At 40.0% G+C, this 15,138-nt stretch overlaps 2 protein-coding genes across 2 annotated transcripts; both read left to right on the plus strand.

The window, feature by feature from the left end:
* The first annotated feature begins 1,201 nt into the window (after positions 1 to 1,201).
* On the plus strand, positions 1,202 to 6,372 carry tmem106ba (transmembrane protein 106Ba). Its single transcript, XM_030103224.1, is given in 10 exon segments — positions 1,202 to 1,351; positions 1,353 to 1,399; positions 1,910 to 1,975; positions 2,049 to 2,082; positions 2,084 to 2,156; positions 2,159 to 2,205; positions 4,151 to 4,291; positions 4,598 to 4,647; positions 4,726 to 4,779; positions 6,163 to 6,372. Coding segments are annotated over 10 exon segments (771 nt in total). The 5' UTR covers positions 1,202 to 1,213; the 3' UTR covers positions 6,284 to 6,372.
* Positions 6,373 to 12,134: 5,762 nt separating this feature from the next.
* Positions 12,135 to 15,114, plus strand: seraf (Schwann cell-specific EGF-like repeat autocrine factor). The gene is made up of 5 exons (XM_030103223.1): positions 12,135 to 12,360; positions 12,948 to 13,043; positions 13,452 to 13,556; positions 14,703 to 14,798; positions 14,927 to 15,114. The coding sequence occupies exons 1-5, from the start codon at positions 12,138 to 12,140 to the stop codon at positions 15,037 to 15,039; spliced, it is 633 nt and encodes a 210-aa protein (XP_029959083.1). The 5' UTR covers positions 12,135 to 12,137; the 3' UTR covers positions 15,040 to 15,114.
* The last annotated feature ends 24 nt before the right edge of the window (positions 15,115 to 15,138 follow it).

The following is a 15,138-nucleotide window of genomic DNA, read 5'->3' on the forward strand; positions in this document are numbered from 1 at the left end:
GTGTTTTAAACGGAGGCCCGTCGGGACGGACCGAGCTGCTCCTCGTCCTCCATGTCACACAGAGAAGCAGCTTTTTATTCCACTAAATGCTCAAACACAACCCGCTTAAAAGAGCCATCTGCCATGTCAGGCACAAAACATGCTGTTATAACCTTATTACACACTTGCAATTACAAGATAAATATTCGTGTTCGTTCGGTTGTACTATTTTCTTTTATGTTCACACACACACAGACATACATATACATGTATGTATGTATAATATATATATATATATATATATATCTATATGTACACATACTTGTATTGATTTACAGCTCATCTGTTCATACCTGCTTCGTGACCGACCTACTTGTCTTGTCAGTCATAACAAGCAGAAAGAGCATTTCCTCACACTGACACTCCAGATCCTCGGTTCACTGACAGATTGTTCATGTCAGGCATAAACAAAGCGCTACAAATAACTGTTTTACCTGTGCATTACTTATTTCCACCAGAAGACACGCATGTTATGAAAACACTTGCAAATTACAAAGTGATAAAAGTTTATCTGGTTTATTTTGGTTCTTTTGTACCTCGTTCATTTATTTTATTTTATTCTTTTTTTTTTTTACTTTTCAAAAACAAAATGGATGAAAAAGATCAATATAAATGCAAGTATAATAAGGTTCTTGGTATACTTTAGGAGGGAAAAGATCATATATGTAATTTTTGCTCTTTGCACAATTTGGATTTTTATCATGTCACAAAAACATCTAACGCCAACTATATATTATCAGCTGGTATCATAGTAAAAAGCAGATTCGGACAAGATAATAGTCAGGATTCACTGGTTAAATGATCATTCGTTAACTCCTTAAGCAATAGATACTTATTTTTACAAGAAACACACAATGTGATGAAAAACACTTGTAAAGTACAAGGTTGTTAGACATTATTACCCATGTTTAATGCTTCATTGGACCATTTTTCTTTATGTTTTCTGTTCCATAATAAGTAAATGAAATTATACAAATTCAAATGTGTGTGGAAGAACAGACGTCCGTTAAATCAGGTCATTATCAAGTTAATAACTTCTGTGTTTTTTCTGCTTCGTGCAGCAGTTCAATGAATTCCTACAGGTGTATTTTTACACTGCAATGGCAGAGGTGGCGTCATGCCCTGTCGGCTCTCACCCCTCGCTCTCACTGTTTCCCCTCAGACCGCCGCAGCCATGGGGAAGCCTCAGTCTCACCTGGCCAAACACAGGGACGAGAGCCAGGACGCCCTGACGGCCGACGGCGAGGCGGAGGAGAACGGGAAGCACGGCGACGTGTCCCAGTTCCCCTACGTGGAGTTCACCGGGCGGGACAAGCGTCACCTGCCCCACCTGCCAGGGGCACCGGCAGGATCCCCAGATGTGACCCGCCTCGTTTTTCAGTTCTCAGTTTATGTTCATTGTATAATCTGACATATTTTTCCCACTATGAGAGGTTAAAAAAAAAAAAAACCCAACAACTATGTATATGTTGCCACCACGTCTTTCCTCAATCAAAGCATTTCTTTTTATCAGTTTGTTAAAATGTCTATATTTTTACTGACAATCAACCTTTAACGGTTGCAGAAATGAATATAAATTGATTGTTTCAAGGTTTTATCTGGACGTTTATTGAACGTTTCTTGTTGTTTGTGGAACATAAAGTACATCGGGACTTCTTAGAATTCAGCTTTCGCTGATTTGTCTGTTTTTGCCTCTCCTGTGTTTTGGAGCATCGGATAAAGACACATGCATGAAGCCGCATGTCTGCAGGCGAGCGCAGGATGAGTCAGACGACGGATTTCGAGCCGCACATTGTCGTTTCGCGCCACATAAATGACGCGCGGTCCCAGAAACGTGACGCACGCCGTCCTCCTCTCCATCTCCCCACAGTCAGGAGAACCAGCTGGTGGCTCTGATCCCGTACAGCGACCAGAGGCTCAGACCAGCAGGACGTAAGTCTGTGGCGAAACGCCGCCGTCTGGCCGCCAGCGGCTTTCAGGCTCTCACTTCTCCTTTCCTCTCCCTGCAGAAAGCTGTATGTCACGATATCCGTGCTCTGTGTCTGTGCTGTCACAGCCTGGCCGTCTTCTCCTGTTCCCTCGCTCCATCGACGTTTCCTACGTAGGAGTGAAGTCCGGTAAGTGTCCTACGACCAGAGCCAGCGGATCGTCTATCTCAACATAACGGTAACACGACACAGGTGGAAATGTCTCAACAGGGATCCACTGATCCCATTATGGGGTCTGATCCTGCAGGGAGTTTAGATCAATAGAGAGTACTACGAGAGAGGGCGAGCCACGTCCGCGACAAAAGTCATCCAGAGTGTAAACGAGGCGGCACGTAAACACCTGTTGAAGTTTGGACTCTGCTGAACTCGTGAGTGTGTTTGAGGAATTCGACACTCACAGGGTGAAGCAGGGGTCTGTAAGATAAGAGGAGAGCTTACCACTGATCCACTGCTGTACACCGTAGAGAGTGTTTACTGCGCTGACCCAACATTTACCTGCTGTCAAAACATCAACTTCGAGGACTGATTGATCACTTTTTACTGATAAATCGAAGAGTCCGATAAATCTGGCCCGATAAGGACAGAACGCAACACTGAGACCAGAGTAATTCATCTGTTACACATTAAAAAGAAGTGACAGGATCATCACATTTCCAAAGCCAGCTTATGATAAACGTCCTTTTCCAATCACGTTAATATAATAATAATACTTTGAAAAGAAGCCTTCTGCTGCTACAGTTCAGTGTTTGCCTGCGTTACCGTGACTAAAGGTACAGCTGTAGATATGTGACGGGTGTGTGTGCCGAGTGTGTGAGCGGTTTGTTTGCTCGAAACGCGATAGCGCAGCAGATCGGCTCAGTGTGTTACAACTCGCTCCGTCCCCCTCGAAGGGCTCAAAACAAGCTCTCTGTTCCACACAAGTCAAGACAAACTGCTTTCAAAAGGAACCCTTTGGCTAATTTTAATGTCTTTTATTTCTTTTAAAAAAAGGAAACCACATTGAGATTGGTGTTAATTTGTAAAGAGACTAAACAGCTGTTAAACACTGTGTGAGAAAAGACACTAAAGCTTCGATAAGCAAACAGCAGGAGGCCTGAGCAGGAACTCCAGGTGTATTTTAGGAAGCATTAATTTTTCTCTAACAGCAGCAGAAGTGTTGGTTTTCTATCAACATGAGCCACGTTATATGATTATTTCACCACATCAGAGTGGGTTAAAAAAAAAAAACACTACCTAAAATGAGACAAGTAGTGCTTATTTTCTTCTTAATCTTAATTCACATCGTCGAGTACAAAACATTCCAGTTAAAGATGTGACATTTGATGGAATAATTCATACTTTTATCTTCCACTTTCTTCTTTTTATCTGAATTTCTTCTCAAAGTAAAGCATCTCCCAGACCCCGACATGAGTCCAGCTCTGCAGCCCCTTCAGGAAAATAAACATTTTATCAGGTTGTTAAAGTTTGAGTTTAAATCTCCTGGTTAAGAATTGAATAAAAAATAAATTTAAAAAAAATTATGAAATTGATCAAACTGCTCTGAAAGCTTCAGCAGTTTGGAAAGGTAAAAAGAATGACAGGAAAAAATGACCAAAATGTTTTAAAGGAGACATTTTCTGGAAGAGCAGATGAAATCAATAAAACCATGAAAATTGCTAATAACAGCTAAAATGGGTGTAAAAGCTAAAATTCTTTGAAAGAACCCTAAAAATAAAAGCTAAAATATTTCAAATTAATAAAATGACAGTACTGCATAAAATAGAAAAATAAGTGGAATGGAAAAAAAGTCTTAAAAACAGCTAAAAATGTTTCTAAAATTGTCTACCATTCTGTAAAACTTAAGACGATACAGCAAAGTTTTAGGTCATATTTCAAAAAGATACAAACTGGTACAAACTGTTACCTTCATTTTTAAGGTTAAACATGTTTTTGACAAACTTAATTGGGTGAAAACTGAGAAACGCGTCATGAAGGATGCAGATTTCTGATTTGAGTTTGGGAGCCGAGAAAAACCTCCACAGAGTGTGGACTGGACCGAATATCGATCCAGCTCAGAGGGCACGAGCAGCTCGTGTGTTTTTTCCCCCCGTTTTGCTGATCTGGTCTCCCCGTCTGCTCTCCAGAACACCCTGAACATCACCAACAACAACTACTACTCCATCTCCGTCACCAACATCACGGCGCAGGTGCAGTTCTCCAAGACGGTGATCGGAAAGACCAAGTTCAGCAACAGCACGGTGATCATCCCGCTGGACGAAAAGCAGGTACGGTTCAGACACGCACGGGGGGAACGGCCAGTTCGCAGAAAAGAATCTTTAAAAAAAACAAACGCAGTGGCTCAGTGCGACACTCAGCATCAGACCGGCGGTGACTCACGGCCAGCGTGAGACTGATTCACTTCATAGAGCCGCTTTAGGCACAGCCCAGGTCCCAGCACCTCCAGACTTCAGCCAGTTACAACCAAACCTTCAAGCATTAAAGAGGACACATGAATAAAATACAGTATTTTTAGAAAAAAATATATTTTTAATCCTTTTTGTGTGGTTAATGTTGTATTTCTGAATTTGCAGATCGACTACACAGTTCCCACCACCATCGCTGATGACATGAGTTACATGTTGTGAGTATTTCACTACAATTTAAGAATTAACTTGTCCGATATATTCATCACTTTTAACCGCTGGTCTTCCTCTGGCAGTGACTACTGCACGCTGTCCACCATCAAGGTTCACAACATCGTGGTCATGATGCAGTAAGTACGGCGTCTTTTCATCCTCCGCTCACTCGGTTGTGTGTTCAGAGAGTGGGTTTTTTTTTTAGGGGAGATTTACATGTGAGCGCGCTGTGAATTCAGCAGAGCAAACGTTTGTGCAGTGCTTCATTAGATCTTTAATCCAGTCCAGCCGAGCTGCGGAGCTGGCTCTTTTCCAGGAGAGATTACACCAGCGCTGGTGAGCAGGAGGGAGAGGAGGAGCTTTCACACCTGCTCCTCACAGGTTTTTCATGCATGCAAAATTAGATAATTACACAAACAACTGAATAACTGAGCACTGTGGAAAATAAAGTAGGTTTAAGTGATTCGTGTGCTTTTTTTTTTTTTTGTTAGATATGAAGAAAATCTGAGAGTAAGGGCTGAAGAGAGGCTGATGTACTTATTTTCCATTTCACTGAGAGGATTCAGTAGAACATGAAATATTTTAATTAAACCATTTATAATGAAGTATTTCAGTAAAATATTTAAAATAAAAACACATGAAAACAGAAAACTTTCATTATGTTTTGTGCGAGCCTCACTTGATGTCACTAAAAATGTAACTTTTTGAAGACGTTTTCAGCGTTTACACCATTTCCATGTGACTGGAAATCATTTTAGATAGGTTGCTGTGTAATTGAAAACAAAAAAAAAATAAACACAACAATGATTAGTTTTCACGTGGAACGTTATTTAAACAGGACCAGAGGATCACTTTTTTGTTGTTATTAACAACAAACATCAATCAAAATAACCTGCTGGGTGCCATTTGTGTCCACTATTTGTCACTGTATGACCACAGATTGAAGCGACATGACCTTGGAAAAAAACTCCAATATTTGTTGAACGCAAGCTGAATATTGCCAAAAATAAAAACATGCACTGCAGAATTGAAAGTAAAAATGATAAATCGTGCAGCAGAAGGATTTCAAAGTGCGTTAAGAAACTTGTGAGAGACTTTAGAAAAGCCGAGAAAATAAGCTAGTGTGACGTATATGGAAGGAAATACCGTGAAAATGAAACTAACATGTCTGAGTGGAAACACGATGTGGTCACATCAGCGATCGACGGCTCCGAGCCGGAGTCAGAACAGAACGGTTCTTACCAGTAAAACCTGCAGAAAGCTGCATCGAGGCTCTGAGTTTCACTTTGCCAGCTCCAGGCACCAGTTCTTATCTTTCACCAGTTTCACGGTGACGGACCTGAATGATGTGCGGCCATCGATGTGTTTTTATGAATTCTGTAGAGTTTATGAGGTGTGAGAACAGACCTGGTTGGTTTTCCAGTGAGGGATTGTGAATCCAGCGGAAAGCAGAGTGCCCGGTGCTTGGTGATTTTTACGACTAGAAGCTCCTCTCACCTCCCCGCTCTGCCTGCTCTCAGGGTGACGGTGACGACCTCGTACTTCGGCCACTCGGAGCAGGTCTCCCAGGAGATGTACCAGTACGTGGACTGCGGGGGGAACACCACCTCGCTGCACGGACACGTGCAGGTCTACCAGTAAAGAGAGAGAGAGAGAGGAGAAGGGGAAGCGCGTCAGCGTTCGTCACAGCGGCTCATCCATGTCTCCACTCCCACCCAGCTCCAGCCCCCCCCCCCCCCCCCCCCCCCCCCCCCCCCCCCCCCCGGTTCACAGACACTCCCCATCAGACGGGCGGTTGCTTGTTTACCGGTCTGATCTGCAGCAGGTGTGTGGTTTCCTCCCACTCCAGCGCCGTTGGGGAGGAATTCATTTCATCTGCAGTTCGACTCGTGATGCACTTTAGCCTGATTCTCATCAACAGAGTTACAGGAGCGGCGGGAGGTTTTTGCACCATTCCCATTCTGAGAGATTCGTGACTTTTTTAGGACGGCGAGCATCAATCAGCAGTTTCTGACCACTTTGTGTTTCTCTGTTGTCATTCCTTTCTGCAAGGTTTATTATTTTAAATCTTGTTTCACGAAGTTAATGTTCTCAGTATCGTGTTGTGCAATAGATTATTTTACGTCACTGGATTGTTCTTTTCAGCTTTTTTTTTTTATCTTGGACTTCTCTGCTTGAAATTTGATTATTTAAAATACATTTACAACAACCACTCTACATGATTATATTCTGTGGTTTCAGAAAAGAAAAAAAATTAAAGGATTTTTTTTTCATGGGAACATTGGGTTTACTTTAAATGTTACATTGAGGATTATTTCTTTTTTTGCCTCTTAAAAAGGTACAATATGTAATATTTAGTTGATGTAAATCAAGCAACTCTTAATTTTGTGGTATTCTGGTATATTAATTCCCAAATTTAGCAGATTTTCCAGTTCGTTTGGTCTTGTAGTGCAGGTTTTCTCCACAAGATGGCGTATTGAGTCGCTCGGAGAAGCTGCAGGTAAATTAATTGGCAAAAATTGGCAATAAAAGTCTCAACACTGCCACCTAATGGACAGAAGAGGCATGCCTAAAATCTCACATGCTTCCTTTAAAGCGATTGTTCTCATTTTTCTGTTTTGTTTTTTTTTTTGCACTGTTTTTTTCTCCACTTTGCAGCTTGTATCATGACCTGACTCACGTTTGTGAAGTGTGATTATTACAATTTATAGTTTAACCATGTTGGATTAATTGATATGTTCTTATTGTAATTTTAATTAATATTACTAAAATTTAAATGCAATAAATTTCTGTTTGATGGATCAATTCCAAAACTTTTCCACCATTATTCATATCAGAAACTTGCTAAATTAATGGCCCGAGTCTCCTTTTGAATAAAACAATTAATTTTTCCCACGTTTTTGATCACTGTGGCATTTTCTGGTAAAATAAAAAGAACAGATAATGATATTTTGCCCTCGTGGTGTGATTTAAGTAGTTTTATTTAGATTGTGTCACAAAAGAATCTCATTTTTAAATCTCAACTCTGAGCTCGCTTCAGTTATTTCCTAAAGAAAGTGATTTCTGCCTTTAGTTTCGGGGGTTTCTCTTAATCTTTGATGAAGATCTTCAGTATTTTCCTGCTGCTTTCTGACATCTCAACAGAGTTTCTTTGTTCTTCATGCATGAAGCTGAAAAAAGAAAATAAAGTCATTGTTTCATTTGGAATCTTTCAGTTGTTTGGCGTTCTTGTAATATTCACTGTTTTCCACTAGAGGGAGCCAGAAGCTGTTAAATTATTTCATAAGATCAGCTATTGGTTTTCCTATATTTTCAGTTTTAAAATGCTTGAAAGGGTTCAGTTTGTATGTTAGGAGTTATATGTTAGTAACATGTCAAAAATAACTATATTTACTGTGTATGTTTCACTCCTAGCAGGACTCGTCTGGCTCAAACCCTTAATCCAGGTTAAAAATAAGCTCAGTTACGATTAGATCAATATAATATAGATTAAAAAAGCTTTATTTTCATTATATTTTAACTCCTAAAGTAATTTCTCCTTGATTAATTCTCAAGGTGTGTCACTCTCAGGCTGATGAACAATCTGTTTATTTCCATTTTCAATGTCTCTTCCTTCCTCCACTGACCTGCGACCTTGCGGTACAGAGGATGGATGGATGGGAAATGCACTTGTGGTATGAGCAACGGAACTATGTGAAATGTTATTTACAAATCTGAAATTTCCATAATATTTGCTGTCAGAAAATACTTTTCCAACAAATTAAACAACCTTCAGATTCTCTCATTTTTCCACCATGGTTTAAGATTACATATCAGTCTATTTCACATTTATTTTACACTTTGTTATTGATTTTTCCTAGTATTTCTCTTAATCTGAAATATTTATTTTCTATTCATTTTTTTGCTTATTAGATTTTGTTTTTTAAAGGACCCATATGAATAAATAAAGGTATGACTTTAATAGCAACTTTTGACCACAGGGGGGCGAAAATGAGGCAAGAAACTACCTGCAGAAAGAGTCAAATAAAAACAATGTATGGATTTATCAAGTTTGACACATTTTGCTGCTTAATCTTATATAGTTTTAGATTATCAGCTTTAATCGTTGAAATATGATCAAATCGCATGATTACTGCTTATGATTAACTATAACTGAACTGTCTGATTTCAGCCTGCCTCTGTGCTTCTGTCAGGTATTTATGTAGAAACACAGCAGACAGACTCTCATCCTCTCTGAACTGGAGCTGGAAGCATGTGTTTCCTCCAGTGTAAGGCGGTATGTTCACATCTGTTTCACTCATTAGAACTGCAGTTCACTTCCTGTCTGGGATCCAGGTCAGTGGTCTGGACCAGCGCAGAGACACGATCAGGTTTCCCCTCATCTGTTCACTTACACCTTTAGTTTGGTGCCAGTACAGTGTCTCGAGGAAAGGAAGCTTTTATGATGTTACGCATCACATCTTACTATCTTGGATCACTGAACACATTTAAATTGGATAAAAATTATGCTTTTTATTTGAAATTGAGGTCATAAAGGGAAGAAATTTTAATATTTTCGGTCAAAACATGTTAGATGATTGTTTGAAAAAAATATTTTGGTACATTATATATCGAAACATTTGTCTTAATTTGTATTTATTGTACTCTCAAATTTAAAGGCGCACTATGAAAATTTAAGTAATGCCACTTTTATCCACTGTGTGGCAGTATTAAGTCACTTTTTTTTCTGCCCGACTTTCAGCTGAGTCTCTTCTTTTTTTAGTTAGTAACTACTTACATATTGAGTCCAGATTTAGTAAAGGGTGTAAATCTAAGTACAAATATTCATGTAGCCCCTATCTGTCTCTTTTCAAGGATAAAAGTGGATTAATCACATCCGAACCTAAAATAAAATATTCTTTAACCCTTTAGGATGTTGTTCATTAGTTGCTGTAGCTTGAAATGAACAGTTGCATGTTGTAAATAAAGATTTTTACATTAACTATGAGAGCAAACAGCCTTTTACAATAGTTTATTATTAGATATTGTTCAGAAATTATTGTTTGACCACAGATTTCGATGTAAAAAAAAGTGTCTGCAGTGCTGGGGTTGAAGCTGGGGTGTTGTGGTTTCAAAGAGAGAGGGCGATTTCCCCCTCGTACTTCACCCCTCATGTATATTCTGGAAATAGGTGATGTCTCTGGGAATGAGGCCAGTTCATCTGAGACCACTTCCAATGGAAAGAGAAGAAACAGAAGCCAAGCTCTGCTATGCTGTAATAATTCAAAGTAAATCTCACCGCAACCTCTGTCTAAACTGTCTGGAAAAGGATTCGACCAGAGATCACAACGTGCAGGAACATACTCGAAACATCCGTCTGTTGCTTTGGGCCAAAATCTGAAACACTGACTGATTTTACATTTTTTTTCCCTCCATGAAAGCTTGATAAGAAATAATCTCCCACATCAGGATGAGCTGGTGTCAATGTGAGTCTAAACAAGGAAAAACTTTATGGCTTTTTGCAGAAAAAGTTGCAGGATTGAATCGGACTGGAATCATATGGAAAGTGAATTTCCTTCACAGAGGTGAAACATATCCGCTGCTGATTGGGATGTGTTATTGTCATTACTGCAGCCTTCCCCTCACCCCATTCTTCATATAGGCCGGCTGCATCAGAGGAAATGGCTTTCACATGTGTTCCACATGAACTTGCAGCTCAAAACAGGTCAGGCTGAACAGTTTGAATCCAGAAAGGTAGATTCAAACTGAATCAAGCTGCAGTTTCCCCTCGCAAAGCTATCTTTACTCTCATGTCATTTATTATAATTGCTTTAACCAAATAACAACATGTATGTTTTACTTGCTCCTAACTGGAGAATAGTTTAACATTCTACTCATATACACTAATTTTGAGCGACATGATGATCACATTCAAACGAGTTCATATAAAAGAAAAAGTCTTCCTTTATTTATCAATGTCTCACGGAAAACGCAGTGTAAGTACATTTAGCAAAACTTGAAATTAAATAGTAAAATAAGCAGATTCTATAAAGCTTTTCATAGATTGTGCACTGCAAGAGAACAATTTAAAGCAAGTCTTCATACTTATGTTGAATTTCCAATTAAACGTTCAGATTTGCTCACCTTTATGCAGCTAATTTTTTATTAAGTTTTCAGAAAAACACTTTTTCCCTCATAAAATCAAAATTTGTTCAGTTTTGGTTTCAGAAAAAAAAAGGATTTTTTTAATGAAACAAAGATTTTTATATGCTAATGGTTTCTGTTTTATCATGGTTGATCTGGACTTCATATTTTCAAATTGTCTTGGTGGAAAATGCAACTGATAGAAAATTTCTTCAAAAAAAATGAATTTCAAGACTCAGGTGACATGTTTGGCTTTAAATCAAGGGGAAATGAACCTGTAAACAAACAGGAACTCTTAAAAAACACCGTTAACCCTACCTTTTCTGTTTCATTTCTTTGCAAAGAAACCTTTAGCACAAACAGGTTGAAGGCAGCACATGAAGCTGAGATGAAATTAAAATCTACCAAACCATAAGGGACTTGAATGTTGCCAAATTATTGCTGGTGTACACATTTCTCCGCATGTATGTCCCTACTTTATATTTCTGTTGATGGTTTAGATTCTAAAGTTTAGAAGCAAACTGTGTAGCTGTTACTTGTAGCTACATAGTTTGCACTCTCACCTCGTGTGTCCTCTGTGCAGTTTGCATGTTCTCTCTGAGCATGCATGGGCTTTCTCCGGGTGCTCTGGTTTCCTCCTGCAATCCAAATCATTGCATTTTCGGATACTTTGGCCTGCAAAACATCAACAACCTGTCCAGGAAGTAGCTACGTGGCTTTTACAAATTGTCAGCTCGGAAAGGTTCCGGTATCTTTTTTTTTTTTTTTTTCAAAGTAGATGGATAGATAGATCGATAACTTCAGTCAAAGGTACAAATTTGTGATGAGAACTGACTACTCTTCTAAAATTTAAATCAGTTCTTTCAGTTTTTAGGGACGTATCTAAGATAGGCAGGAAGTTTACAACATAAAACGAGCCGCCAAGAACTCCATGACAACCTGCTGACCTCCAGACCGGAAGTGACGCCACTTTTAAAAAAGTTCATTCATAAATATATTTAATTAATTTCAGGAGCACAACATGTGCATGAATAAAGTCCAATCTGTGATTTTATTCCCATTTTTTAAAATAATTATATGCTTAAGTATGCAAAAAGATTCAAGACGCATTTTATGTCAAGCAAGTAAGAAGTTGTAGTAATAGTAGTTTTAGATTTTTAGTGTTTCAGTTGCTAATGTTACCGCTGTTTGTTAGTTCCAGAGCCGAACATCCACCGGCACTCCCCCGCCCCGCCCCGCCCCGCCGCCCCGGTGGATGCCTCCCCTCCCAGCGAGCAGCGGCGGGGGCGTCGTGGAGACTTTCTCCTGGGCTCCGCGCACCGCGCCGCTTCTCCTAAAACCTCCCGGTGAAACACCGAAACCTCCGCCGGACATGTCGCCCTCGGGTCCTGGGTCAGCGGTTCTCCTCCTCGCCGCCCTGGCGGCGCTGCTCGGTGTTTGCTCCGCAGGTTCGGACGCGCCGCGCGGCGTCGCGCTCGGCTTCGTTTTCGACCCGAAAGCGACGTGCGACCCTCCGTGCGAACACGCAGGAATCTGCATCCGCAACAACACGTGCTTCTGCTCCAGGGGCTACGAAGGGGAGACCTGCAAGTACGGTCAGTTCACCTCACTGCGGTTTAACCTGCATCACGGGGGGGTTACAGCTGGAGGCAGGAGGCTGGGGCAGTTTATGAAATGAGCAAAAGACGCAAAACTGTTATTTTTCTTATTAGAAAAATTAATTCACTCCATTTTAATGCTCTATTATTATTATTATTATTATTATTATTAGTTTTAGTTTTAGTATTAGTAATATAGCATAAGTAATTTATATTAAATCAAGAAGTATACACATCTTCACTCATTAAGAAAAGCGTATTTTTTTCTTCCTATAGCATTTAGTTGTTTTTTTTTTTCTATTTTTACTTTTTTATATATTGTTTGTTTTCCTATTTGAAGCTTTTTTCTAGTCTCATCTTAGTTCTAATACTACAAGCTTGACCAGGATTGAAAATTTCAAATTAATCTTGGCTTTTGACACATGCATAACATCTGTTTTATACATTACATGAAACTATGTTTAGTGCATTTGTTTTTTTGTTTTTTTTGTAATAATAATCTGAATTTAATAAAGAAAAAGTTAAATTTTTATGCAGCAAGCAACTTTAAATAATGATAAATTGCATGATTTTCACTCTTGCAGCCAACTGCTTCCCCAAATGTAAAAATGGAGGAGTGTGTCTCCGCCCTGGGAAGTGCAGATGTGCTCCTGGATATGGAGGAAGATACTGTCACAAAGGTAAGCGGGTTCATCTGGGGGAAGTTACTGGGAGAGTGACGCTCACTCAGGCTGACTCTGAGAAACTGTTTCCTGTTGGAGATTTATCATCTTTTCTGCACCAGTCAGTGCTGCTGCAGCTGCATGAATTTCCACATGAGCTTGTTACTGTGTTCTAACTTTCTTTACATTAGGAATGATGAAATGAAGCAGTTTGGATTTTCCAGAGGAAGAAAATGTTTAACAGAGTCTCTTTTTAATGTTGGATAATGATAATTCTTTATAGCTGAGAAGTGTAACTCACTACACCATCTGGTGGTACAAAGCGGTACTACAAGATGAGATAAGCGTCTAAAGTTTGGTTTCCTCGTAGTTTTCTCAGTATTTTGATTTCTATTGGAGGGTTGTGCTGTGGTTTCTCTTTCGCAGTGACGTGTGAGGGGGGCTGTTGGAACGGAGGCGAATGCTCTGCCGTCAACGGGGTGGCCAAGTGCATCTGCCCCTCGAGCTGGACAGGGTCAAAATGTCAAGAGGGTGCGTTTACCACCCGAGCAATGACGGTCCATCTCCCTTAGCTGGAAATAATCTGAAGGGTTCACAAAGAGGGAAACTTATGGTGGGAATTTCTATGTCACGGTGTGCTGAGAAGGTTTAAAGTCAGATTTCGGTTTTATCTCCTACCAGTATCTTCTTACCTGTATCATGTCTGAATATGAAGCTACAAGGTTGTGGGAATGACTTAGCAGCGCAAAGTTTCAGTTTGGGGCAACCTAAAACCAAAAAACTTGATCTTTTAGCTTGAATGAAGATTAAAATGAAAGTTATTTGGATTCACACATCTTTTCTATCTTAGATATCCAGGTTGCCTTTCAAGTTTTTCTTTTTTTCTTTAAATCCAAAAGCTTGTTTTATTAACCTAGATTACCAGCTGTAAATCAGGAATATCCAGCAGCCTCCATCGTCCGTCCATATGGGACTAATGGTGCGTTCAAAGAGTGACTGGGGAATGGGAAAGGTCCTGTTTCTGACTGGGGAAAAATATGTCTGAGCAACACAGTCAAACTATGAACGTCCCATTGGATATTGAGATACATTTGGCGCCACTGAACACAATCTTGGTGCATCTCCGTGATTAATTTTTCTAAAATTAAACCAAATTCATCACATTTAGAGACACATTTCATCATCATACCTGACAAAAAAAAGCAGGATTCTTAAGCAAAATAAAAGACAAATAAAATTTTAAAAATACTTTTTAGTTTATGTTAACCCAAGTAGAAATAACAGACGGACTAATAGATTTTTGGGCTATGAGTTTACATATTTTAATGGGACAGTCATTGTGTCAGTTATTTTAAAGGTAAATTTCAAATTTCCCAGCTTCAGTAAGGCAAAAGGCTCAGAGTATACAAACACAAGGTAAAGTGTGGATTGTTAAACTCTCACAGGTAGTGAGATGATTTTGTGCCTTTTAAAATGCTGCCAGCTTTGCAGTTTTCTCCAAAGTGCTGAACATGCACATTGTGCACGCCTGCAGGCCAGAAAGCAAATGAGCAAATGGAGTTTTTCTTCTTTTTTTTAAATGCTTGCTTTACAGTTTTCCCTCCAGGAAATCTGTAGAAGTTGGAGCCCAAACCTCAGTCTGATTGGCTTCATGCTTTTCTCTCCTACCCCATGCAGCAATCTGCCCCCAGGGCTGCAGGAACGGGGGCATCTGCGTGGCCCCGGGGATCTGCAGCTGTCCGGAGGGCTGGCTGGGCGGCGCCTGCCACACCGGTGACTTCCAGGGTTTTCATTCACATCGATGAAAACTGTTTCCAGTCAATTTAAACGCTTCGGTTCTGAACTTTTCACACTAGTTAAAAGTTTTTTTTTTTTCCTGTGTCTTTCTTGTCTCACTGCAGCGGTTTGCACACAGTCCTGCCTGAACGGAGGAAAGTGCATTTCACCCGACAAATGCCGCTGCCGCCCCCCGTTCTCTGGACCTCGCTGCGAGGAGAGGAAGAAGTCCCACTAGAGTGTGAGGAAGCCGGGGTCGAACGTCCGTCACAGCCGGGGCTTCATGAGCCTAACAGTTTTTACCTGTTTTTCAAAAAACTAAATATGTGATTTTTCT

The sequence above is a fragment of the Salarias fasciatus genome, chromosome 11, assembly GCF_902148845.1.
Source record: "Salarias fasciatus chromosome 11, fSalaFa1.1, whole genome shotgun sequence".
Classification (NCBI taxonomy): domain Eukaryota; kingdom Metazoa; phylum Chordata; class Actinopteri; order Blenniiformes; family Blenniidae; genus Salarias; species Salarias fasciatus.

Coding starts and splice junctions, on each gene's coding strand:
- seraf (XM_030103223.1), top strand. CDS start 12,138: ATGTCGCCCTCGGGTCCTGGGTCAGCGGTTCTCCTCCTCGCCGCCCTG. Junction 13,557..14,702: donor AGGGTCAAAATGTCAAGAGG/GTGCGTTTACCA, acceptor TACCCCATGCAG/CAATCTGCCCCCAGGGCTGC. Junction 14,799..14,926: donor GGGCGGCGCCTGCCACACCG/GTGACTTCCAGG, acceptor GTCTCACTGCAG/CGGTTTGCACACAGTCCTGC.